The sequence below is a fragment of the Capra hircus genome, chromosome 15 (genome assembly GCF_001704415.2).
Source record: "Capra hircus breed San Clemente chromosome 15, ASM170441v1, whole genome shotgun sequence".
Lineage (NCBI taxonomy): Eukaryota > Metazoa > Chordata > Mammalia > Artiodactyla > Bovidae > Capra > Capra hircus.
Genome location: NC_030822.1, coordinates 29,215,552 through 29,242,333, shown reverse-complemented (window position 1 = coordinate 29,242,333; position 26,782 = coordinate 29,215,552). Strand labels below are relative to the sequence as shown.

At 46.2% G+C, this 26,782-nt stretch overlaps 1 protein-coding gene across 5 annotated transcripts; it reads right to left on the bottom strand.

The window, feature by feature from the left end:
- On the bottom strand, nucleotides 12,381–24,601 carry KCNE3 (potassium voltage-gated channel subfamily E regulatory subunit 3). 5 transcript variants are annotated; one of them, XM_018059350.1, is made up of 4 exons: nucleotides 24,443–24,601; nucleotides 22,916–23,010; nucleotides 16,276–16,495; nucleotides 12,381–14,996 (listed from the first exon to the last, which is right to left on the bottom strand). In XM_018059350.1, coding segments are annotated over exons 3-4 (339 nt in total). In that variant the 5' UTR covers nucleotides 16,278–16,495; nucleotides 22,916–23,010; nucleotides 24,443–24,601; the 3' UTR covers nucleotides 12,381–14,659. The 5 variants fall into 5 exon arrangements, with proteins under 5 accessions (XP_017914839.1, XP_017914840.1, XP_017914841.1 ...); XM_018059351.1 differs by having other exon boundaries at nucleotides 22,916–23,007; XM_018059352.1 differs by lacking the exon at nucleotides 16,276–16,495.

Below are 26,782 nucleotides of genomic sequence, written 5' to 3'. Positions count from 1 at the left end.
AGTCTGAGACTTTCCTGCCCAAGCCTCCTTCCTTCTCCCTTTCCTTTCAAAGGCATCACTCTTGCATTGCAATTTATGGCTCTCCCGCCTACTCCTCCTTCTCCTCTGTATTTTTCCTAGATATTTTCTCCTAGTAAGTCTCTTGCACCTCTTGCTTCATCTTGACATCTGCTTCCCAGAGGACCCAAACAGGCACTTCCACCTTAGTGGGCTCAACTCACAAAGTCTATTTTTCATGAAGACCTTAGGTCTCTTCGGGCAGGAACTCATCCTAAAAAAAGCAAGAAGTTAGGCAATTATGTCCAGCAACAGAATCGTCAGAGTCAAACAGAAGTGAGTCAAAGTTCAATCAGTGCTAGGTTTATCACTCACATTTGCTTCCTGGCCTCACTGCAGCCCTGTCCCTACCCCACCATTGGTTCATGCTTAGTAATTTATGGAGGGGGGTGGGGGTGAGGAGTAATCAGCAAAATATAGAAGAGCTGCTTTGCTAAAAACTCTGCAAGTCAAAAAGGCATGCATGCATGCATGCTTAGTTGCTCAGTCATGTCTGACACTTTGTGACCCATGGATTGTAGCCCACCAGGCTCCTCTGTCTGTGGGATTTTCCAGGCAACCCATTCCCTTCTCCAGGGGATCTTCCCAACCCAGGGATCAAACCTGAGTCTCCTGTATTGCAAGCAGACTCTTTACCAGCTGAGCCACCAGGGAAGCCTCTGCAAAAGGCATAAAGAGAACATACTGAGAGCTCATATAGCACAATGGTGGGAGAAAAGTGTTCTTCTCTCCTCTGCACAATTCATATAATGGATTCTGTAGACTGGGGACTCAGGAAGGGTTAGTTAGCATCACCTGGCATCTCACAACCCAGTGAGTGAGAATCTAAGAAATTCAGGCCTCTAAGAAATTACAAGATGCATTTCTCAAGGAGCTAGGGTCCTTTATTAACAGGTGGAGGCAATAGCTTGCAAAACTACATACAAACTTGAATTACAGATTATCTGAACTGAAAGGGACTGTGGATATCATTTAGTCTGCTGGTTCTCCAACTGTGCCCCAAAGACATACTCAAGGGCCCAGGGGGAGGAGTGCTACAGACAAAATATAAGTGTATGGTAGCCCTTTAGAGGTTAATTTGATGTAAGAGTGTTTTCAATAAGAATAAGAGGATTGTTGTTGTTCAGTAGCCAAGTCGTGTCCGACTCTGTGACCCCATGAACTATAGCACTCCAGGCTTCCCTGTCCTTCAATCTGCAGATGTATGAATGAGTCTAGGTCCAGCAGCTAATAGAGGAAGAGCTAACATGAGAATCATGCATTCCTGGCCTCCCGTGTGCTTTCATAAGGGACTATAACTGATACTTTTGTGATGTGGAAGCTGTGAGCAAATTACCAAGAATGGAAAGAATTCAGGGGTCATGGTGTATGTTTTTTCTCTATATTCCTACTCCTGGGAGAGAGGCAGAATGGATCTGCTTTTTGGATGCAATTAGGTGACTCTAAATGAATATGTTCTTTCTAGAGTCTGGTTTTCATTATTTTTATATCCCCAGGCTCACAAGTCAGCTGAGGCAGAGATGTGGACAGAAAGGCCTAATGGAAGGAATATGTTTACTTCTAATTTAGAATAAGAACAACCACACCCCCAAGATCAAAATCCATGGAAACTTCCACTGCCCTGCAGCAATGTATAAGAAAGCGTTCTAAGAGATATTTAACACGCTCCTGAGAAAGGATTCCATACTCATACAGTGGGATGGGCAGTGGGGGGATGTTCCACTTTATATCTTTGTCATGGAGATTCATTTCATTCATAGAAAAGTCTTGAAGAGCTCTTAAAAAGATGTGTCCTTACCCTTAACCCAGTGTTTTTCAAACTTGCTTATTGATGGAAACTTTTATTCATGGAATAGCTATTATTTCTGTACAGAGAACACTTGGGAAATGCAGAGGGAAGACTACTGACTGGGAAGAGAGGAGGTCTGGGTTGTGGTCCTGGCTCCACTGTTAACTTGCATTTTTCATCTTCTTCGGACTTTAGTTTCCTCAGATGCAAAGGGAGAGGGTTACAATCAATAATCTAGAGAGTAAAAAGGACTACCATTATTGCACATGTACTCTGTGCCAGGCACTGACATGCCATCAGGGTCCTTAGAGGGGCCCCATGCTTGGTATTAGGGGCTTCCCTGGTGGCTCAGAGGATAAAGCTTCTGCCTGCAATGCAAGAGACCCGGGTTTGATCCCTGGGTTGGAAAGATCCCCTGGAGATGGAAATGGGAACCCACTCCAGTATTCTTGCCTGGAGAACCTCATGGACAGAGGAGCCTGGCGGGCTACAGTCCACGGGGTAGCAAAGAGTCAGACATGACTGGGCGACTTCACTTCACTTCATGTTTAGTATAATCTGCTATCATCATCTTGAAATTCTTTCTTCATTCATTCATCCATTTATTTGGCTACATCAGGTCTTAGTTGTGGCATGTGGGATCTTCATTAAATTATGTGAGAGCTTTTGCTGTGGTTCAGGCTTTCTGGTGGTGCCACGTGGGCTCAGCAGTTGCAGCGCACAAGCTCCAGATCACATGGGTTTCAGGAGTTGCAGCATGTAGATTCAGCTGCTTCTCGGCATGTGGGATCCCAGTTCCCCGACCAGGGATCAAAGCTGCCTCCCCTGCATTGCAAGGCAGACTCTTAACCACTGGACCACCAGGAAGTCCTTTGAAATTCTTAATAATTTTTAAACACGGGGTTTTGCATTTTCATTTTGCACGGGATCTCATAAAATAATGTAGCAAATTTTGTAGCTTTTTCTGTGTGCGTGTATATATGTGTATGAGACAGAGATTATATCTCTCATCTTTACATCAGTCTAATATATGTGTATTAGTACTTGTAATATACAGATATCAGGGCAAACATTCTATAATTCTAAGATTCTTTTGTTCTTCAAGCTACTACTCGATCTATCTTACTATTCAAATAACAGAATAACTATATTGATACCACTCACTGTCTAAGTGAATATCTGACTAAACGAATTAGTGAGCAATGGACTAGATGTCTGTGAGTGCTTGGCTAGATGACGGGGAATGTGTGACTATAGAAGCTAGATAGAAGTGGAGTCCAGCAAACCTGATTCTGTCATTTACTAAGCACGTGACCTGGGGTTGACCCAGTTAAGTTTTCTTGGTCTCGGCCTACCTCATCGGTAGAATGTGAGGGTTAAATGTAATATCAGGGATCTGATGTAATATCTAGGATCTAATGCCTGATAAGCTGAGGTGGAGGTGATATAATAATAATAGAAATAAAGTGCATAATAAATGTAATGCAGTTGAATCATCCTGAAACCATCCCCGCCACCTTGGTCTGTTAAAAAATTGTCTTCCATGAAACCAGTCCCTGGTGCCAAAAGGTTGGGGACTGCTGTGCAATAGTGCATTGCCTAGCACATGATAGTCTCTCAAAACTTTATTCCTATTCTTTTATTAACCTACCCAGGCTAGAGTTACTATCGTGATATCAGCGCTCCATGATATGTGGGAGATCAGGGTTTGATCCTTGGGTTGGGAAGATCCCCTGCAGAAGGAAATGGCAACCCACTCCAGTACTCTTACCTGGAGAATCCCATGGACAGAGGAACCTGGTGGGCTACAGTCCATGGGGTCACAAAGAGTTGGACATGACTGTGCGACCAGCACACATCAGAGCTCCAACTATTGGAACCCATTTAACATGTTCAGTAGCAAGTGCAAAGACATTAGATGTAGTTACTTTTTTCTGAATCAAATTAAATTTTATTTTTTCTAATTCAAATCAAATTTATCTTCAGCCTCACCTATCAGGTTGGTGGGACATTCAGTATCAGAACTTTTATGGGGATTTAAAAACTAAACAAAACAAAACAAACACCTTCAGAGCTTACCCAGTCTAGAAAACCTGGGGAAATATCTTTGGTCCATTGAAGTTGCAGCTCATTTTTCCAAGTCAGATGTATCTCAGCCAGTCGCTCAAAGCATCTGATCATTCTGTTCTAAAGCAAGTCCCCAAGAACTCTTGCACGCTCCCAAAGCCATGGCTTGGTGTTCATTCCTCAGGTGTGCTTATAGTCACTGCTGCCAGAGACACTGGGAGAGAGCCAAGTTCAGGTCCACATCTCCCCTCCATCCTTCTGCCTATGTAGACTCCAAGTCTGCTCCTCTTTAATCTTCAGAGCTTTCCTCCACCCAAACAACCCAGCTCTGTCCTTTTAAGAATGTGTATGTCGGAAACCAGTGAATAAAGCAAAAAAGAAGCAGACTCGCAGATTTAGAGAACAAACTAGTGGCTACCAGTGGGGAGAAGGAAGGGGGAAGGGTAATATAGGAGTAAGGGGGAAAAAGTTTTTATGGGATTACATGAAATTCTGTGTGTGGAACTTTTAGAAATCATAAAAAGCAGCTACAGACTTTAAATCATTTTTATTCAATTAAAAAAAGAATACATTTTTTTAAAAAAAGGATGTATATATTGGAAACAGAGACCTCTAAATGGTCCAGACCCTCCCTCCCAATTCCTCAAAGAAAGCTTCCCAGCCTACAAAGGACTAACTGTCCTTCCATAAAGGATATGGAGAAAAATTTTCTATAAATCTTTTCACTAAGTCCACACAGGAAAAAAAAATCATTGATTTAATTAAGTAATCATTAATTCATACACGAGGTTCTCAAACTTTTTCATGTTCTGTGTAGACTCCCATGACCCCTTTCTCCCTTGGCCACTATAATTCACCTGCAATCCTATGTGTCTTTACCATAAACTGGGGAAGCAGGGTGGGGAAGGAGGTATGACAGGACTAGACAGGTTATGCTGCTGATTCTCTCCATTTCTGGGTAAGAACTGCAGCAGTCAACTGTTTGGAATTTCACATTTCTGATCTTTGGAACCCCGTGGGAACAATGAGAGCAGTGGGTGGGAAAAACACAGGTTTTGGAAGCTTTGATTTATGGGAACATATTTATATGTAATGGTATAGATGGTGACAGGGTATTGGAACAGGCTAGGACACTGATGTGCATAGCATAGATAAAAGAGAAGGAGGCATTGGACGAGCAGTTTCCCCCCTAGTGTAGACAGTTAGGTGGTGTCTGCCAAGTCAAGGGCAAAATTAGAATTTTGCTCTATGGTAGCCGCAGAGCTATAGAAGTGTAGTGCTGGGCCCTCTAGTGGCCAGTTCTTACTCAGTGACCATAACTTGCCTTTTCCTACACTGCCAGTTTCTTAAACTGCCTTGTCTTCAATTTGGATTTGCTAGAACCACTAACTGGAGAAGGCAATGGCACCCCCACTCCAGTACTCTTGCCTGGAAAATCCCATGGACGGAGGAGCCTGGTAGGCTGCAGTCCACGGGGTTGCGAAGAGTTGGACATGACTGAGCGACTTCCCTTTCACTTTTCACTTTCATGCATTGGAGAAGGAAATGGCAACCCACTCCAGTGTTCTTGCCTGGAGAATCCCAGGGACGGTGTAGCCTGGTGGGCTGCAGTCTATGGGGTTGCACAGAGTCGGACACGACTGAAGCGACTTAGCAGCAGCAGAACCACTAACTGTCTCTATCTATATTCTATCACCCCAGTTCTCTATTATTACTGACAACTACTTTGGAACAGGCTCAGTGCCAGGGAAGAGTTCTTGAGGGAGAGATCGATTCCCTGGGAAATAGACTAAGGTGGAGAGTGGCTTGCAGGTCTTTTGGAGAGCGCTCTTGGGAGACACATCAATAAGGAAGTGAGGAAGGCAGAGTGGGCAAAGGGAGAAGCTAACCCACATTGTGGTTGCAACTGAAACCTCAGCTGATCCTCCTGGGAGTTCTGAAGCTGAGATGGCTCCTCAGAGCTGTCCCAAGTTGATACGATGGAACCAGATCTTTGTATCCTTGCATCAGTGTCACTGGCCATGAGTTGCTCCCCAGAAGGGGTCATAGCCTTGGATGAAAGCTATGACCCTGTGCCTAGGAAAATGCACAGCGAGGGCTGCAGCTGTGAGCTGTCAGTAGCCCATGTTCTCAGCAGCTGGATGATGGGTGTATTGGCCCCAAAGATCTGGGCAGAGCACCACTATCTCCACTCCTGGGAGTTTGCAGTTTAGGGGGTTCCTGAGTACTGTGTCTGTTCCTTTCTTTTGTCAATGGTCCCTGATGCAGGGAGGAGAAGTCCAGAAACAGATGTCACGAGACACAGATTCTAGCACAGACTCCTGCTGCATGACCTTAAGTATGTTACCTAAAGTATCCTGGCCTCAGGGCTGGTCATATTCAATATGGTTCATAACAATCCTTACCATTCATATTTTACAAAGTGTTCTCGCATCCACGGAATCCACCAGACCAAACTCTCTAAACCAAATGAAAGAATGGAGATGGAGATGTCTTGAAAGGTTGGATGCAACGTACACATACACATGGGCGAGATTATGTAGCACAATACTCATAATCATGCTGATTCTTTTCACCAGTGTTTATGGAGCAGACACTTTGTGCCAAGCCTCAGCCTAGTTGATGAGGGCAGAGAGATGCATTAGACATGGTCCCTGCTTGCACCTTTGCAGTGTTTCTAGGTGGGGAAAAGACATGCGTAGAGAGTATAATGTGGTAAAAATTATCAAAGAATTGTAAGCAGGGCCATAACATGAATGAAAGAAGCCTTGATCTGTGCAGAGGAAGGGAGTTCGAAGTAGAGCTTCATAGAAACAGAAGAGTTTTATAGGTAAAAAACCTGAAGTGAGTAAGCTAATCCTTGCCCACAGAGTCTGTGCCTTTCACATTTGCTGTATTCTTTTGCCAAACACATTGCCTAACATCTTGGTACTTAATATATTTCTTGAATGAATGAATGATAAACCAAGAGCAGAGGTAAGCCTGTAGCTGTCCAAGAGAGATCTTTTGAAATGTATTTAAATAATCTCATCCTCTCTCTAACTGAGGGAGAGTCACCAACGATTCACGTTAGACCTTTTCTTGAGATTTAACGTTTCTAATCTCCAAGCAGTTTCTGTGGCTGGTCTCTTCTCTTGTCCCAGTGTTGAGTTAGCACAGTAGGGACTTAAGGACTCTCACCCAAAAGCTGTCCCCGTTGGCTTACTATTCCCCCGAAGAACTATGACAATTCCCTCTTTGTTCTTTGAATCGTCTTGCCTGGGTGTAGAAGGAGTTAGGTGAGGACAGGATCCTGGCTGCTCTCTATTAGAGCCAGGAAGGGGAGCCGAGAGGCCAGCCACAGAATCTGCTGGGAGATTAGGAATGTTTATTCTAAAAATCCTATGGGCAGAGGAGCCTGGAAGGCTACAGTCCACGGGGTCGCAAGAGTCAGACACGACTAAGCAGCTAAATCATCACCATGAGTCTCAAGAAAAGATCTAATGTGACTTTCAAAGGGACCAGCTATAGGGGGGAAAACATGGGCTTTGAATTTAGACAGGTCTGTGTTAAAATCTAGACAGCACTCCATAATAATTAAGTGAATGTTAAGCTATTTCACCTCTGAACTTCTGTTACTTTGTCTATAAAATGAGGTTAAAAAAATAATCACCTCAAGAGTTTCCCAGCACAGTGCCTGGCAGAGATAGGCTGCTCATCAAATATTAGTGTTTCTTCCCATTTTCTTTCCTGTTCACTAAATTTCTTTCTCTCCTGCTCCCAGACCTGATTCTCTGTCACAGTTTAATCTCAGATAGGTTCTCTGGTTTCATCCAGGCAGATCATGTTCTTGGTTTCTTAGCGGCACCTGAAAGAGGATTCTTTATCCTACACAAAGCTGGCTGAAAGCCTTTGTCTATTTCCTCTTTGCCTAAACAAATATCGTGGATATTACCACTCCAATGCCAGAAGAGACCAGACTCACCAGTGCAAGTCACACTCCCAGGACGTGCTTAGTTAGACCTACAAGGCTCCCACCTGCACCCCTCAGAAAACATGATAGAATCAGAGTAAACAACACTTCTTCCTTCTTGGCAGGACTGAACGTTTTCTTTCTTTTCTTTCTCTTTTCCTTCTACTTGGCATGTGGAATTTCCTGGGCCACGAATTGAACCCCTGCCCCTTGCCGTGGAAGCATAGTCTCAACTCCTCAACTATCGGGGAAGTCCAGGACTATACTTTTTTTGATCATGATCTGTCCTGGGGAAAGTGAGGAGGATGGAGTGAAGAACACCAGCTGTCTACAAAATCCATTCTTTCTCCCCTAGTAATTGAGGCTTGACTGAGACGTGACTGCCCAGATAGGAACTTCATTTGCCAGCTCCCCTTGCAGCCAGTTGTGCCTATGCTACCAAACCCTTGTCAAGAGATGTGAGCAGATGGGACACAGGCAGCTTTTGCCTTGCTGGCTTAAGAGTAAATCTCTGGCCCTTGAATTCTGTTCTTTCTCTCTCCCCACTAACTGTAAGTGCTTCTACAGAGTAAACTTGGAAGCTACATGCTGAGAACGGCATTCACCATCCCAAGTCCCTAAATGGCCGCATAGAGGACAGCCATCCACCTACTTGGAATGCTGCCTTGGACCATACACACTAGAGCTTCTAATTAAATCCCGTTTCCAGGAAACTTTATGAATATGTCTCTCTCCCTCTTCTTGATCATCACATTTAATATCGTTTCCTACATTTTCTGATACTTAACTGTATTGTTTCCTACTTGGTTCTTTTTGGTGTTATCTTGTTTTTGTTTTTATTCAGTGCATGCTTCTTGGCTGTTAAGCCAGAAGATCCCAAGATGTGACGGTCTTCTTCTGCTCCCATTTCCCCACCAACGCAGCTGCTGTGGATGCTGATGGAGCCCCCATGCAGCCCCCTTCTCCAGCTGCCATGAGTGTTGGCTGTCATCAGCTCAGACCTGCCCCTTCTCCAGAGTTTTGGTCTCAGACAGATGTAAGCATCTGTGGGAGTTTATGGGCCCCCTCTAGCATCCAGCAGTCAGTGATGAGTGACATGCAGTAGAAACAGTCACAAAAGATGAGACTGATCCTGTGATGAAAATTAAGCTTTGAACCTTCCTGAGGAACTAGGCTGTTGCAAATCTCCACCCAAGCCAACTGCTCTAGGCTGCAACTGCTCACAGATGCCACTCTTCTCCATAGACCTGCTCTCAGATGATGGAACCTCCTTGTAACCCTCCTCTCATCTCCCGCCCCATCAGGGTGGCCCACAACCAATGACTGACGGATATGAGGCATAAAACCCCGCCCCCTCTTGCCTCTGCTGCTGCTGCTGCTAAGTCGCTTCAGTCGTGTCTGACCCTCAAGTGGGTGTGATTCTGCCGTGTGGTTTATGCTCCAGTTCCCAGCAGGTCAGGCCCCCAGGCTAGATGTGACCTGACACATTCCTCGTTTGTCTTGTTTCCTTTCTTTTCTACTTCACTCTTTCCATTGCCTGTTTCCCCCCAGAAATGCTCCCTCAGTAAATGCCTATCTCAGACTCTGCTTCTAGGGAACCCAACTTCAGTCTACTGGTGTTAATACTCTGCCATCATCTTCCAAAATCATTTTCCCATCCATCTCTGGGGACTGTTCAGACCCATGCTCTGGGCTGGGTGTGCTATGGTGCTGAAAGTGGGCTGAGGGGCTGACTGAACAAATGGGCTCTATTGAAGTAGCTGTAATACCTACTACATAGGGATGTTGTGCATGCTCAGTTGCTAAATCGTGACCAAATCTTTGTGATCCCATAGACTGTAGCCCACCAGGCTCCTCTGAACATGAGATTCTCCTGGCAAGAATACTGGAATGGGTTGCCATTTCCCCTCCTCCAGGGGATCTTCCTGACCCAGGGATTGAACCCGCATTTCTTGCATCTCCTGCATTGGCAGGCAGACTCTTCACCACTGTGCCACCTGGGAAGCCCCACAAAGGGTTATCATGAAGGTTTTAACAGCTAAATGAGTTAATGTCCTTAAAATGTTTAGGCCACAGTCAGTATCCTACATTCTCTTAAGTATTAGGGCAGGGATTTCTTTGATCTTCGTTTGCATATGTATTTCAAGTGTGCCTAGATGAGTCGATGACACATAGTAGCCACTATGTGATTAAGCGTCACTACGAACAAAGCTAGTGGAGGTGATGGAATTCCAGATGAGTAGTTTCAAATCCTGAAAGACGATGCTGTGAAAGTGCTGCACTCAATAGGCCAGCAAATTTGGAAAACTCAGCAGTGGCCACAGGACTGGAAAAGGTCACTTTTCATTCCAATTCCAAAGAAAGGCAATGCCGAAGAATGCTCAAACTACCGCACAATTGCACTCATCTCACACGCTAGTAAAGTAATGCTCAAAATTCTCCAAGCCAGGCTTCAGCAATACATGAACCGTGAACTCCCTGATGTTCAAGCTGGCTTTAGAAAAGGCAGAGGAACCAGAGATCAAATTGCTAACATCCGCTGGATCATGGAAAAAGCAAGAGAGTTCCAGAAAAACATCTATTTCTGCTTTATTGACTATGCCAAAGCCTTTGACTGTGTGGATCTGTAGGGAAGTAGGTATAAGGAAGGTTGAGAAGTGCTTGCAAACGAGACTCTCAACCAGGGCTGAACACTCTTGCAAATGAGATGTTCAGCTAAGAATCCTGTTTGTTCCCGTGGGAAAAGAACATTTCTTGCACACAAGGATGTTTCTCTGATTCCTCAAAAGGAACAGACCCAGGGACAAAACGGATTCTAAGTTGATAAAGAAGTTCCCCAAAACAAAGTCTTAGCTGCAGTAAATAAGTCAAGGTAAAGATTATCTCGCCCTGCGCCTGCGCACTGTATAGTCTCTGAATCATAGTGCTTGGCAGCTTGCCCTGTAGGTTGTTGTGCAAGGGATATAAAATAAAGCAGCTGTAAGAAGCAAGTGTTAAAATATAAAGATTCAAACCATTCTGCAATGTTGGTTTCATTCTGTCGCCAGCATGGATCACAATAAACTGTGGAAAATTCTGAAAGAGATGGGAGTACCAGACCACCTAACCTGCCTCTTGAGAAATCTGTATGCAGGTCAGGAAGCAACAGTTAGAACTGGATATGGACCATCAGACTGGTTCCAAATAGGAAAAGAAGCACGTCAAGGCTGTATATTGTCACCCTGCTTATTTAACTTCTATGCAGAGTACATCATGAAAAACACTGGACTGGAAGAAACACAAGCTGGAATCAAGATTACCGGGAGAAATATCAATAACCTCAGATATGCAGATGATACCACCCTCATAGCAGAAAGTGAAGAGGAACTAAAAAGCCTCTTGATGAAAGTGAAAGAGGAGAGCGAAAAAGTTGCCTTAAAGCTCAACATTCAGAAAACGAAGATCATGGCATCTGGTCCCATCACTACATGGGAAATAGATGGGGAAACAGTAGAAACAGTGTCAGACTTTATTTTTTGGGGCTCCAAAATCACTGCAGATGGTGACTGCAGCCATGAAATTAAAAGACGCTTACTCCTTGGAAGGAAAGTTATGACCAACCTAGATAGTATATTTAAAAGCAGAGACATTACTTTGCCGACTAAGGTCCGTCTAGTCAAGGCTATGGTTTTTCCTGTGGTCATGTATGGATGTGAGAGTTGGACTGTGAAGAAGGCTGAGTGCCGAAAAATTGATGCTTTTGAACTGTGGTGTTGGAGAAGACTCTTGAGAGTCCCTTGGACTGCAAGGAGATCCAACCAGTCCATTCTGAAGGAGATCAACCCTGGGATTTCTTTGGAAGGAATGATGCTAAAGCTGAAGCTCCAGTACTTTGGCCACCTCTTGCAAAGAGTTGACTCATTGGAAAAGACTCTGATGCTGGGAGGGATTGGGGGCAGGAGGAGAAGGGGATGACAGAGGATGAGATGGCTGGATGGCATCACGGACTCGATGGACATGAGTCTGAGTGAACTCCGGGGGATGGTGATGGACAGGGAGGCCTGGCGTGCTGCGATTCATGGGGTCGCAGAGTCGGACACGACTGAGCGACTGAACTGAACTGAACTGATGTGATTATCAAAGTTTTGTTTTGAAGGCTCGAGGTGACGTGCTGCGATCTGGCCAGCAGGGGGCAGAACCAGTGCAGCCAAAAAGAGCACGTGGGCTGAAGGAGGTAGTGGGATAGCTAGTTAGCTAGAGCTGAGGGGTGGGCCGGGATGTACCTACATCATAAAATATTAGAATGTTTAAATTATACCTCAAAAGCCTAGATTTCTATTTAACCCAACTGTGGGTGTGCACAATGAAGTTTATTGAGCCCCGACTTTGTAAATCCATACAATTAAGTAGTTCCAGGCCCCGGATCCCTGGAATTGCCCTAGTGTCTATAGCTCCTCTTTTGGACTGGTGACTACCTCATATTCCTCAGTAAATCCTCTATTGTGAGTACGCTAATGCACATTGGATTTCTGGAACTCGTGTTCCAAAGCATTTGTATTACTTTATTATTAAGCCCTGTGAGTTATAAGGACTGTGTGAAGGGGCATGTGTGTGTGCTCCGTTGTGTCCAACTCTTTGTGATCTGATGGACCCAGCCTGCCAAGCTCCTCTGTCCACAGGATTTTCCAGCCAAGAGTACCAGAGTGGGTTGCCATTTCTTCTCCAGGTGTATATCGATGGGGACACTGAACTCCCAATGCAGCCACTCTGGGCTGCTTCTTGCTCCATCCAACATCCACCTGACCTTGCTCTCTTCAGGGGGGTGGTCTCGCCACATTTCTGCCTCCAAGCTTCCTTGTTTCATTCCCTTCATTCACTCTGTCCACTGGGATCTGTCCTGTTTCAAAGCCCAGTTCAAACCCTACCTTTCTGTGGCTCCTCTACATCTCCTCAGTCTCATCTCCCCAAATCCTGATAGCACCCGTCACTTGACATTCATTCTCATACTTCACGGGATTCTGTATGTTATTTGGGCGTTTGGACTGGGTGGTCGCCAAAGTCCCATCCAGTTGCAGACTTCCAAGTCCATTGTACACTCTTACATCACATATTCTTAATCAGGTCTCCAGCTTCTCCCTCGAGAAGATATGAGGAAAGGCTTGAGCACATGAATTTGCATGGAATCAACATAACTAACTGCTCAGGGGAGCAAAGTTGTTCTGTGATCCTCCATTCAAGGAACACACAGGCATTTATTTTTCGAAGCGGAAGTAGCTCCCTCCCCCACCCCTGACCGTATCATATAAGAAACATACTTATGGTCAAATAAATCAAATATTACATAAAATTTTAAAGTAGAAAGGGAAAATCACCCATAATCCTCCTCTTCAGTGGTAAGTGCTATCAAAATATTCTTTCAAAGTGTTTGCTGTACACAAATATGTATGTTTTGACAGGGCTTTCTGGAGACCCCATGGAGATCCCTTAAAAACAGAAATGAAACAGAAGAGTGGAAGGTTCTAGTCTGGGATTTGTAGCTTGCCACATTTGAGGAATTCAGCTGAACCATGGGAGACTACTGATATTCAGCTGTTTTTTTAATCTACAAGCACAGCAGTTTTATATGGTTCAAATCAATGTACATGAAACCTAGAATGTCAGATCTGATCGAGCACTTAGAGACTTTCAACTATTTCAATTTTCCTTCTATTTCAAGGTTCTGAAGAACAAGAGTCAGAAAAGTGTCTAGCCAGATCATACACCACACTGGTAGTAGAATCAGAGCTGGTTCTCTTTCCACTGAATCAGGTACCTGCTTCTTTTAATATGATATCTTCTAGGTGTAATAATAACTTTCTAGAAGCAAGATTTCAACTTGGTATCAGAAGATTTCTCACAGAATTCAATCAGAATGTTAGAAGCTGCCTTAGAGGTAGTGAAGTTCCCAGGACTGGCGATGGGACTGGGAAGGGCAGGGGGACATGGCTGGAAGGGCACAGGAACCATGGACCTAATGAGGCTTGACATTTAGGGTTCTGTACTCACATGGCTCCTTCTTAAGGTCTTAGGAGGGGACCTAACAATGTATTAATATGCTGATATGTTTTCGGAATATTTGCAAAAATAAGATATTTGAAAATTACTCTTCTTAAGGAGGACTCCCTAGAATTATGTAAATTTTAGGCCTAGATCCACTCTTAGGTAGCACAGAGTTTTGCAAAGCATTAGGCAAAGAGACCAGAGATCTTGGGTTCCAGTCATGGCACCACTCTGGCCCAAATGGGCAGAAGAGCATTTGCTCTGCTTCCCTCATGGGGTGGTAACATCACAAATGTTGAATGGGCTGAAAAACATAAAATGTGAACAACTGTGATAAAGCTTATAATTTAGATTTCCTATCTGTGATATGGGATAATCATCACCATAACACATCAAAAAACTGTGTCCTCAGGGTATTTTCCTATCTCATTTCCCTTTGCTATGACTTCCTCTTCTCCTTCCTTGAACTCCTAGCCCCCAACACTCTGGCAACTAGGCCACTCACTTTTTATTATATGTTGCTGTGTCTATGTATTTGTTCAGAGGGCTCCCACAGGCTAGAAAGTCTATCTTTGCTGGAAAAAATCCTTATCCACAAGGCCCAGGTCCATCAGATCTTCTCTTCCCACCCTGACAATGACCTCCCTTAGCACTGTTTCTTGTTAGTCTTACAGATAAGGACACAGAGGCTGGATATGGCCCCTAGCTGAGTCCTGGAGGCCCCAGAAGATAATCCTCAGGTGTCTTGATCTTCTGCTATTCCCGGCCTCTTAGCATCAGAGCATAGACACACGGTTCTTGATGTACACGTGATAGGGGTCGCTGCGCTTGTCCACTTTGCGAGAGCGGGTGTATCCGAGGATGAGACTGCCCACAGTGGCAGCAAAGAGGAACATGACGAAGAGGATGTACATGTAGGAGTTATCATTGCGGCCAGGCAGGCTGGCCCGCTTCTCCTCAGTCAGGTTGTCTGGCCCCGGCCGGCAGAGCAAGTTGCTGTGAAGAGTGGCATTTAAAGCCTTCAGCACAGCGTGCAGGCTCTCATGCCAGGTCTCAGCCCCATTGGTGGTCTCCATAGCAACAGGGAAGGTGAGGGAAGAATTGGAGGACGTCCTGGCAGTGACAGAAAAGAGAAAAGATGGTTTCTGTTACTTAAAGCTTGAATGACCCTACCATTTCTTCAGACCCCAGCTAAAATCCCAGCCTCACAGTTTATTCTAACTACTTGTTTACCTACCTTCTCCACTAGACTGCAAGCCCGAGGAAGTTAGGGACTATGTCTGTTTTGGTTTTTTGTTGTTGTTTAAAAAAATATTATTTATTTGATTCTGCTGGGCCTTTATTGTGGCATGTGGGATCTTTAGCTGTGGCATGTGAACTCATTCTTTCAGCTTGTGGGATCTAGTTCCCTAGATTGAACCCACACCGCTTGCATTGGGAGCATGGGCTCTTAGCCACTGGACCACCAGGGAAATCCTGCTATGTCTGTTTTATTCACTGCTATATATAAGCACTCATGACGGCACTCAGTAGGTGCTCAATAAATGCCTGTGGAAGGAAGTCTTCCTTAAGCACTATAACCATGCTGATCTATCCTCTTCTGGGGACTCTGTAAGTCACTGAGCTTTATGCTAGAAGGACCTTAGGAATTATTTAATGCTATAATTCTTTCCATTTTACACACAGGGAATCTGAGGCCCAGAGAGACCAGGTGGCTTGTCCATGATCACAGAGAATATTGGTGGTAGAGCCGAGACAGAGCCCTGCTCTTTGATGACTAGCTCAGAGCTCCTGCAGCCTCCATGCCAGCTATGGGCAGGACCACGTAGCACAGTGAGAAGGCAGGCCTCAGAGCTCTACCACAGCTCAGTTCTTTTCTATGCTTCACAGACACCATGTAGAAGATGTCTGGGGATGGCTTAGATTTCCCCCTGCCTCGAAAAGCAGACACTGGGTCTTTTGACCGCTAAAGCATCCTAGGTCCCACTCTAGGTATTCATAGCTATTAAGAGGAAATTCTGTCAGAAAACAGGTGGCTGGGGAAGCAGGGAGGGGCTGAAACCATTGCAGGCACTGGGCCTGAGGGGAGTGGAGTGAAAGGAGCACTCAGTCTGGTTTGGGGTTTTACCTACCGCAGAGAAAAAAGACCCTGGCCACCTCCTCTACTCTGCCTTCCAAAACAACATCACTGTGTGTGTACGTGGCTCAGATATCCTTAGTCTATGGCTTAGAAAAACTGCCAAAGACAACCTTGCATCCTAGTCTCTGAAAAAACACATGTCATTCCTTTTAAACTAGGCTCCACACTCACTTCCTTCAGGAAGCATTTGTGCACTCCCACCACAATCCACAAGCTTTATCATCACAGCCTTCCCTTTGCCCCAGCACTTACATATGAGGCAATGTGAGGCTGTCCTCTTGTTACTGATAAGGGTTATCAGCAGCCACATGCTCCTGGTTGGCAAGGCTATGCTCTCTCCCACGGTGAGAGGACTACCTTAGCTCTCCTTCGCTTGGTGGTCTCCAGTAAAAATGGCCACTTTGGATTTTTCACGGGCCAAGCACTCAGTGTTCACTGAACATTGGTTCCGACTCTTTTTTCTAAGGTAGTGCTGTCAACCAAAGTTAACACACTTGACTGTTAACCATAAGGTCTTTTCCCCAGAAAAGCTGACAGTTAGTTATGTTCATAAAAAATATTCATGAATAATGCTATGAATGTAGATGTTGGGGGGAAGAATCTAAGTAATACAGCAATAACCCAGGACTGGCTCACATTTGGTGCAAGGCATTTGGGGCCCTCTGCCATCTAGAACTTGGACAACCTTGTCTGGATGGAGGAGGGGAAGAGTTAAGATCCGGGAGGCATAAGTTCTCCTGTACTATCCCACGTACCAGGCAAGAAATTTGTGCCTTCATGTTTCCTCATATGGGCTAATGGGAAGCAGGAGCAGCACAATGAAACGAATGGCTCAATGAATCATCTGGCCAGTCATCACTAATGGGGCTCACTCTTGGGAGGCTCATCCTGGGAGTTCCAGGAGACCAGTCCCTACACACAGGGCACATCGCCAGTTCTTAATGTAGGAGACAACCTAGGAGGTACTGGGGCCTAAAGCAAGAAGGGATGAATTCTGATCGGTGCTTGGAAAGTGTTCACAGCAATGGAAGAATTTGACCTGGACCTTGAGGAATCTTTTGGAAGTAGAGGAGGCAAGGGGAGGAAACAGATGGATAGAGGCATAACAAGAAAGCATGTTTTGAAGAATGAAAAGTAGCAAAAAGAGTATAATATGTCTGGAAGGATAAGATGTGGGGTGGAGATGCTGGTCCAAACCAGATCAGGGAGGGCCTGGAGTACCAGACTGCAGAGTTGGAACTTTATCATGTAGGTGGAGAAGAACCACAGAATGACATTTTAAAGGTGGGGTTAAATGATCAGATCTGTACTTGGAAAGGACTCTCTGGCTGCCATGTGGCGTGCGGAGTGAAAGGAGCAAGAATGGAGGCATGTGACAGGTGAAATAGTCTAGGTTTAAGATGCTGAGACGTGAGCTGAGCTGGAGGGGATGACAAGGTGGGGGCAGGGATAGATGGAAGATGTGAGGGGCACTTGAGGGAGGGGATGACTAGTGTAATGGTTGCAGGAAGAAGGGGCCTCAGATAGTTTTACAGGCAGACAACAGACAGATAGCATAAATGCTAGAAGAACTCACTTTGAGTAAAATAAGTTTCTTGCCCTGTTTGCGCTTCAGTTTCCTCATCTATCAAAAAAGATTATCACCAGGAATTGTGGTTCAATGGGTAGAGTTTCAGTTTTGCAAGATGAAAAAGATCTAGAGGTCTGTTTCATAACAATGAACACTACTGAGATGGCTGAGATGATAACATTTACATTGCTTTTTTTTTTAACTACATTAAATATCCCGTTAATTAGAAAGAAGAAGATTATTATCTCTGCTCTGCCCCCTCTTCAGGCTTGCTTGAGCATATACATTTATTATGGTGAAGAGGAGTTTTAAAACACATTTTAATTTAAAAAAAAAGACCACGGCTTTCATTAAAATGAAAATCTACTTGTTGCTTTTGTGAAGTAAATACATATACACAATGAAAAACGGAAGCAGTATGCACGATGAAAATGCAGTCTCTCTGTTTCCAGTGGCCCAGGTTTCCTTCCCAGGGCAGATAGTGTCACCACTTCCCTTCGATATCCTTGTGAGGGGGCTTGAATGGACAGGGCAGGTGGAGGGCCACCTCCCCCGGGAAGGCTCATGGAACAGCGGGCAAATTCACTGGCTCCTCGTCAGCTCCAGGAATCTCCCTGTGGGTGCCCCAAGGCTCCTCGGCTCTGCAGCCTCTTCAGGATGTCCCTGGACACATCTGAGGTCTCAGCATGTTTTAGGGGAAGCACACTGACTGGAACCGCCCACCCCGGCCAGGCGCCATAGTAACTATTTGCATGAGTTGTTTTAGGATAGGAGATCCTGGTAACGAACATGGAACTAATAAGCCTCCACCAACAGGAAGAGTTCGGGAAAGGTCCAAAGGAGACACCACATGTCTGACCACCTCCCAGAATCCTTCTCTCTGGTATCCACATTGGCTGAACAAGGTGTGCACCACCTGGAAGGACTCTGAGTCAGAATGATTGGCTAAAGACAACCCGGAAACTAATCCCATCACCATAAGCCGAGACTGCAAGCCACGTGACAGAGCTGTTCTCCTGGGTTCCCTTACCCTTCTGCTCTCCACCTGGGTGCCCTTTCCCAGTAAAATCTCTTGCTTTGTCAGCAGATGTATCTCCTCGGACAATTCATTTCCGAGTGTTAGACAAGAGTCCAGTTTCAGGCGGCCCTGGAAGGGGTCCCCTTTCCTGCAACACATGGACTTTGGAAGCTGGGAAGGCCCAGACCTGGGGGCGGGGGCGGCTGGGGGACAGAAAAGGAAGGAACCAGACACGCAGGAAAAAACCCCTCAGAACCACGGTGGATCGCCTAAGGCCAAGCCCCAAGAATTGTGCAATAACTTTACTGTGGGTGATCACTCCCTCCCACTTCCCCTCCTCTTCCTGCAGCAGCGGGATCAGGCCAGCCTAGGGTTGTAGTTAAGGGAACTGTGCCATGACCAAGGGACCCCTGATTGCTGTCCCCCAACACCAGGTTCACAATGTCTCAACTGGGTGACTTCATGAGAAACCTCAGTTCAACACATGAGCTGCTGCTCAGGGATCAGCTAACAGTACAGTCTAAAACATCCCCTTTTGGGTTTAAGAAACACTGGTCCAGTGTTTAAGAATCCACCCTGCAATGCAAGGGATGTGGGTTCTATCCCTGGTTGGGGAACTAAGATCCCACATGCCTCAGAGCAACTAAGCCCACTTGATGCGACAACTGAGCCTGTGTGCCTCAACTAGAGAGTCCATGTGCCGCAATGAAAGAGAAACTGCTCCATGCAATTGTGCTCCATGGAGACCCCTAGTGCCACACGAAGACCTGATGCAGTCTAATAAATAAGTAAAATTAAAATATTCCCTTTCCCCGAGTACTGACATCTCATTACGAGTCTCTAAAAGGCTGAAAGGACCTGAGATCCAAGGAAATGAGGTGAGTGGCAGAATGGCAGCCAGAATTGGGTTGCTGTTTTACATAGGAAAAAACCATGTTACCAATCTGCCTATTTGGATAGACTGGGTATAAACACAGGCATGACATCAACGCTGTAGCATAGCTTTGTTGTGAAAATTAAAGAAGAAAATGCGGGAGATGTGACACGCCACAGATGTGGTGGTTTTATTTGTGCAGAGCAGAGGCTGGCAGGGGCTTCGGAGTCCATCTAGTCTAACCTCCCTCATTTTACAGTGAAAGAAATGAAAACCAAAGAGCTGTCTTGATTCAGTTGCTACTTGTGTGACTTTGGGTATGTGACTTCCCTTTTCTGGGCCCCAGCTCCTGTGTGTATCTGTAAAATGAAGGGGTTTTACTGTGTGATCCTGTAAGGTCCCGATCTAACATCCCATGAAGATACCACAAAACCACACTGTGAGATTTGGGAGACTGGGTAGGCTGGTGGGAGAGGATTTGGGGGGCTCTCTAGAGTCCCACAGATGACAAGATAGAGAAGACTGCAGACTTTTTCCTCCAAGGTTAAGACTCTTCAGAGTCCCAGGACTGTTACATTTAATATTCCAGCCCAGATAAACTGAAGGCCAAATCTGTTGACTTGTTCATTTTTCCTCTTTATAGCTCACCTGCCAGTGAGATCTAGCCTGGGAGAGACAGACTCTGTGTTAGAAAGTGGGGTTAGGGGGAAAGCATGGAGGACAGGGTGGGCTCTGAGGTAGGGTTCAATGAGGAAAGTAAAGGTTCACAAAACCATTCATTCCTCAGACTTTCTTCCAGCTCCTCTCTGGACAAACTGGTTGGATATTTGTGGTTCTGATGGAGGGCGCAAAAGAGCCATAGATGCATGTCTTTAGAAGCTGGGTTGAGGTGGGAGGGAGGGCCTGTGTGCAAGGGCATCCTGTGGCTTCAGGAGAGGCAGAGAGCTCTTAAAGGGACAGCTTGGTTCTCTATGGACCAAGCTCTTGGTTTCTCTTGGACCACAAGAGAAGTCCCCCTCAGCAGTCATAACTGAGGATCCAATAAAGGCAGAAGTTGGTGACTTTGGGAGGAGTTAACCTTCCCTGGTGGCTCAGATGGTAAAGAATCTGTCTGCAGTGGAAGAGACCAAGGTTCAATCTCTGGGTCGGAAAGATCCCCTGGAGAAGGGAATAACTACCCACTCCAGTATTCTTGCCTGGAGAATTCCATGGACAGAGGAGCCTGGAGGGCTACAGCCCATGAGGTCACAAAGAGTCAGACACGACTGAGTGACCAACACTTCACCTTCCTTTACAGTCTTGTCTCCCACGGTCCTTTCTGCTCCAGATGTACTTCTGCCCCCATACAAACCAAGTGCACCCTCTTCCTCCACACCCTGGTGCTACTCTTCCCTGCACATTAACAGATTCACCCAACGTGTTCTTGACTTCAGTTTGCCTGACCTGTTTCTTGGGAGTGGAAGCATAAAGCTGTGACCTGAAGGATGAACTGGGTGTCTTAGTGAGGTTTTCTTTCAGGTTTCTCTGGGGAAAAGCAAAACTCCACTATTGGTTCTTTTGGTTTCCCTACTGCTCTGTTTCAGCTATTCTTCAAGAAAGAGTGTCTGAAGTGCTTGGAAGTGTGGTAGAAAGGCACGGGAAAGCGGTCACATAAAGCAGGTAGGGAATTTAACGATAACTCCTGGGACTGCGAATTTTGCCTCTGGCCTGCCTGGTGGTCTTATCACCACCACGGGCTGGTGTGAAAGGAAGCTTAACATACAGTTAGAAGGAGACAAAGAAATAGAATCTGAGCTGGAAGGGATCTTAACAATCATGTCATTGGTGTAACCCCTCATTCAACCAGTGGGAAAAACCATACACTTTCCCCTCCCCCCCCCCGCCACCACCAAGAGGAAGTCACTTGTTCAAGGTCTCATAGCCTGGGAACTGGGATGAAAAACAGTTATCTCCGAATCTTTTCACTGTAAGTTCTCTGTTCTCTATAAGATAGTCTAACCTCTGCTGATTATCATTCAAGCTCCTTTAGATATGACCCTGACTCCAGCCTCATCTCACTGCAGCTCTCCCCATTGCCCATGCCCCATGATACTGAGCTATAGGCCATTCTCCAAACATTCCTTGCATTTTGCCCCCTCTTGCTTTTGCTCATGCTGTTTGCTAAGGCAGAAATGCCCATCCTCTTTTTATCTGCCTGGCAAACTCCCACACATCCTTCAAGACCCACTCCAAGGTCACCTGGGTAGACCCTCTCCTGAGACATCCTCTTCTCCACTCCCTAGCCAGTTAAGTCTCTTCCTCTTGTCTGTTCCTGAAGGGCTTTGCATAAAATCCTATTAGAGCACTATACTATACTGATATTGGGGGTGTATATCTGTAGAAATATAAATAGATATAGATGTATATGCTAAACTGTGAGCTGGGAGGGGTGAGGGGAGGGACCTGTGCCTCATACGTTTCTTTATAGTAGGCACTCAAGAACACATGGATAAATACCTCTTCTTATTAGACTAGTCCCTCCTGCACACACAAATACACATTCATGAAAGCACTTACAAAGCAAGTTCAAGGGCAGGCCGAAATAGATTCCTTTTGGTCATGGGAAGGGAAAGCTCAAAGAAAAGACACCATCTTGGTCAGGTGACGAAGTGAGGTCGGAGAGAAGGCATTCTAAGCCGCCTTTAGAAGCACAGATTTCCCTGCACCTGAACCCCATTCAATCCAAAGGGCAAACATTCTTGGCCTGGAACACCAGCAGTGGCTTTGCAACCCTCTTCCCTGTGTACCTACCCAGGGTGTGGCTACACACACCCACCTGCTGCACACACACAGTCCAAATCCCAGTCTCCCAGCCTCTAATCTTGCCTTTCAAGTGCGCCTTTCATGGTTCCAATCTCGGCTGTCTGCTTGGCTGTGTGACCTTGAGCACTGCATTTATTTCCTCTGGATCTCATCTATGAGATGGGGATAATTATCCACCCCCCCAACTTGCCTCACATCGCAATTTGGAGAGAGACCATGGGGGAAAAGTGTTTTAGAAATTGCAAGGGACTTCCCTGGTGGTCCAGTGGCTAAGACTAAACACTTTCAATGCAGATGGCCCCAGATGGATACCTGATAGGGGAACAAGATCCCACATGTTGAAACTAAGAGTTCCCACTTGCTGCAACTAAGACCTGGTACAGTCAAATAAATAAATAGTTAGAAAACAAGAAAAAAAGAAATTGCAAAATATCCTATAAACATTAGAGAGAATTACTGGGCAGCCGGTCACTTTGTTTTCTTTTCTGTTTGCCTATCTACCTCCCCTACCCTGCCTCCCAGTTTTACCAAGAACAGCCAACTCTATGTCTCCTCTCCCCTCCCTTCCTTCTCTTAGCCTCAGAGGAAGCCAGGAGGTTCTTTATTCTTGATTCTCAGATACACTTACCTCTTTCAGAAATAAAGAGTATCTTTCTTGTTTCTCATCCTTTCTGATCAGCCCTGTAATCTCTCTCCATTTAGGGGTACTATTCTGTAGTCCTGCTGGTGATAGAGAACACAATGGAACTGGAGTCAAGAGACCTGTCCTGTTTTGTAGGTGTGTCTAGCCGTGTGTCTTGGTTAAGTCATTTCTTCACTTTGGACCTCATTCTCCCCATCAGTAAGATGGGCTTTCTTGTCTTGCTACCCTCTTAGTCGTAATTTGGAGCATTCACCTATTCAATTTATAGGTAGAAACGTGCTTTGCAAAGCGTGGACTGAGAAAGGAATGAAGAAGTTTGTTTGCTATCATCTCAAGGAATCAAGAAAATCTGAAAGCAGTTTCCTTGCCTCCAGTATGGCTCTCCCCCACTTAGAGCCAACAACTGGTTGGATACCAGAAGATAAGGAGCAGCTAACACATCTTCAATGCACTCTTGTGGCTGAAGGGGCTTCCCTGGTGACTCAGTGGTGAAGAGTCTGCCTGGTACTGCAGGAGACACAGGTTCAATCCCTGGTTAGGGAAGATCCCCCTGGAGAAGGATATGGGGTATTCTTCACTCCAGTATTCTTGCCTGGAAAATCCCACAGACAGAGGAGCCTGGCAGGCTCCAGTCCAGGAGGTTGCAAAAGAGTTGGGCATAGTGACTGAACAACAGCAACTTGTTGAAGTGGAGTCAGCCCTGAGATAGGAGTGAGGAGAATTGAGTTCTACTTCTGTCTGTGACCCTGGGCAAGCCATCTCCTCTCTGGACCTGCTTCCTCATAGGCAAACTGTTGATAAGTGGGAAGAGGGGATAGGAGGAGATACTGCTCCACGAGCCCTCACAAAAGGGACTGAACTCCTGTACTTTCTACAGCAGAGACTCTCGGGTCCAGTCCCCCTTCCCCACAGGCCATGCGGAGTACATGGGCAGCAGGACCGGGAGGCTCATCTTACAGGTGGTAACCCAAGAGGAGAAGGCACAAGGCACAGAGCAGGTAGGTGGGCGATTGGCACAGCTTTACACAAGCTGTAAACTAGAACGCAAGTCTCCTGACCCCCAGCCTAGATCTATGTTATTAGCGCTGGAATATGGCTAAGGGGGCCCCAAGGCTTTTCCCGGGACTGGTGCGCCTAGGACGAGAAACACAACGCAGTGGCGAACTGGCAAGTCCACTCGCAGAGCAAGCGGCTCCCGCCCAGCGAGAAGACGCGCGTGTGCGCTCGCGGCTGAGCCGCAGGTGCTCCCTCGCACATCTGTGGATGTAGAAGGAGCTTTGGTGCCGCCCTCCCGGGGCCTGTGAGTGCCGATCCAAACCCCCAGATTTCCGGCCAAGGAGTGCCAGGGGCCCAGCCTCGCCACGTGCGCCCCGGGATCCCTGTGGCTGGGTTCCTGGAGAGGTGGGGTCTGTACCGAGCTGCCCCCAAGGTCGGGTCGCCGGCCTCCAGGAAGACGGTCGGATCGCTCATTTCTATCCCCGGCTCCAGCTCGGCCTTCCGAGTGCGTCTTACCTGCCCATCTGTAAGGCTCCCAGAGCGCAGTCTGTTGGACTCTTCGCCCTGGGCTCGCGGGTGCCCTCACTGCGCCCCAAGGCGCTCCGCCAGCCCCTCGGCTCGCAGTCGGCGCCCAGCACTGCCTGCTCCCCCTCTGCTTTGCGCTCCGACCCGCGCTCTAAGCTCTTTTCCCTCCCCCCGGGCGTCCCCACCCCCGGCCCCGCCCGGCCCCTAACCCACCCACTTCTCCTCCCCGAGCTGGCTTTGGGCACCTCCGCCCAGCTGCTTGGCCCCACAGCTCTATGGGTTCCGACCCTTCCGTCCCCTGCAGCGCCTGCTTCCTGGACCAGAGACCGACTGTTTTCTTGCTTCACCACGGCTTGCCGGGTCTGAGGAGGCAGAGAGCCGGGTGCTGGTGGAATCCGACCTTTACTCCTCCGTGATTGTGTGGTGGTGGACAAGTCACTGCTCCTCACTGAGCCGCGGCTTCCTCGCAGTAAAATGGGTACAATTCTTGCATGCGTTCTTCACAGGACGATGGTTAGGATCCGAGATCTTAGAATCCAAAATGCTAAACCCAGATGGCCACTGGAGAATCATCTGATTTTAACACAAACCCTCTTTTCCAGACAGGATACAGTTTGGGTAAGGGGCCCAGTTTGCGAAAGGGGACTGTCCCGGCTCACCAAGGAAGTTGCTGGCAGAGCTCAGACTCAAAATCCGCTAGGCCACTCTCTCCCCTTAACCACTGTCTCCTCCAAGTCTCAGCAGTCCCTCACTTACGCAGACAACTGGTGTCCAGACACATCTCAATGCTCCCTATCCCGCACACTGTGTGCTTTCTGGCCATCAGGCCCTCACTCAAGCTGTTGCTTCCTTACTGCAGACACTGCAGGTTCCAAAGAAAAGAAGATGCCAGGGACAATTGGGAAATGAGGGCCAGGAGGCCTGGCAATGGAGCAGACGGTGGCAGGGAGTAGACTCTCAGGGACTCTGTGGGAAGTCCGCATCAGGGACCTCTTTGCCAGCCTACCGCCTTGGAATAGTTATTAACAAACTGAGGTCAGCTCTGACTCCTGTGCAAAGAAAACTCTGTCCTGGGACATCTGAAGCATATACCCTCAATCACAGAACCTCAGATTTTACCTAAGAAGTGCTATCATTCAAAAAAGGCCTATCCCATGGAGGGAATGTTGTACAAAATTGTACAAAATCTTCATCAAAACACTACTTCTGTGTGACTTCTGTAGTTTCATATTTTGACCCAGCTACTTCTTTTTCTCAGACTGTATATCATCTCTCAGAGAAATCCCTTAGCAGGCAGTCTCAGATTTCAGTCTACTTAAGAATCCCCTCAGCCCTTATTTTAAGTGAAGTAGACTTTTGGGTTCCACTTCAGAGTTTCTGATTCAGGAGATCTGGAATAGAGCCCAGAAGTTAGTTGTTGTTCTTTTTTTTTTAAAGAAAGCTTCCGGAAAGATTGTGATGTAAATGGTTCTTGAGACCAGCCTTGAGGAAACAAGCCCTGCCTCAGTAAGCCTTCCTTCCCACATCCTGCCAAGGCCTTGCATCTAATCTATAGGACTATTTATTACAGTTATCAAAAGTAACTATTTGTCTTCCTCATCTACTAGGTTGTGAGTTCTTTGAAAATAGGGACTGTTTCTTGTCCTAATAAAATTCTGGAGTCACAGCCTTAGAATCATACCATGTTAGAGTTCTAGAATCATTTAGTAATAGAACCTAAGTTGAAAGGACTCAGAGTTATCTAGTCAAATCTCTTACCCAAGAATTCCCCCAAAATATTCATTGGAAGGACTGATGCTGAAGCTGAAACTCTAATACTTTGGCCCCCTGATTGGAAAAGACCCTGACACTGGGAAAGATTGAAAGCAGGAGGAGGAGGAGGGGAATGACAGAGAATAAGATGGTTGGATGGCATTACTGATATGATGGACATGAGTCTGAGGAAGCTCTGGGAGCTGGTGATGGACAGGGAAGCCTGGCGTGCTATAGTCGATGGGGTTGTAAAGAGTCAGACATGACTGAGTGACTGAACTGAACTGAATTGAAGAATTCCCTACATTTCTTTGTATCTGTGTGTATGTGTTAAGTTGTGTTGTATGTATCTGTGTGTATGTAATAGAGATTTTATTGCTTGTTAATTGTGTCATTTCATACAATTTTAATTAAACAAACTTAGAAAATGTACTGGGAGTGTTAAATAGATGATGGCACTATTGATGAGATTGTTCAACTGTTTTACATAAGATAGTAAAGAGGCACCACTGCCACCATCACCACCCTGCTGAAACTTGTACATTTCATGTAAAAAAAAATGAGTAAAAATAGTAGATT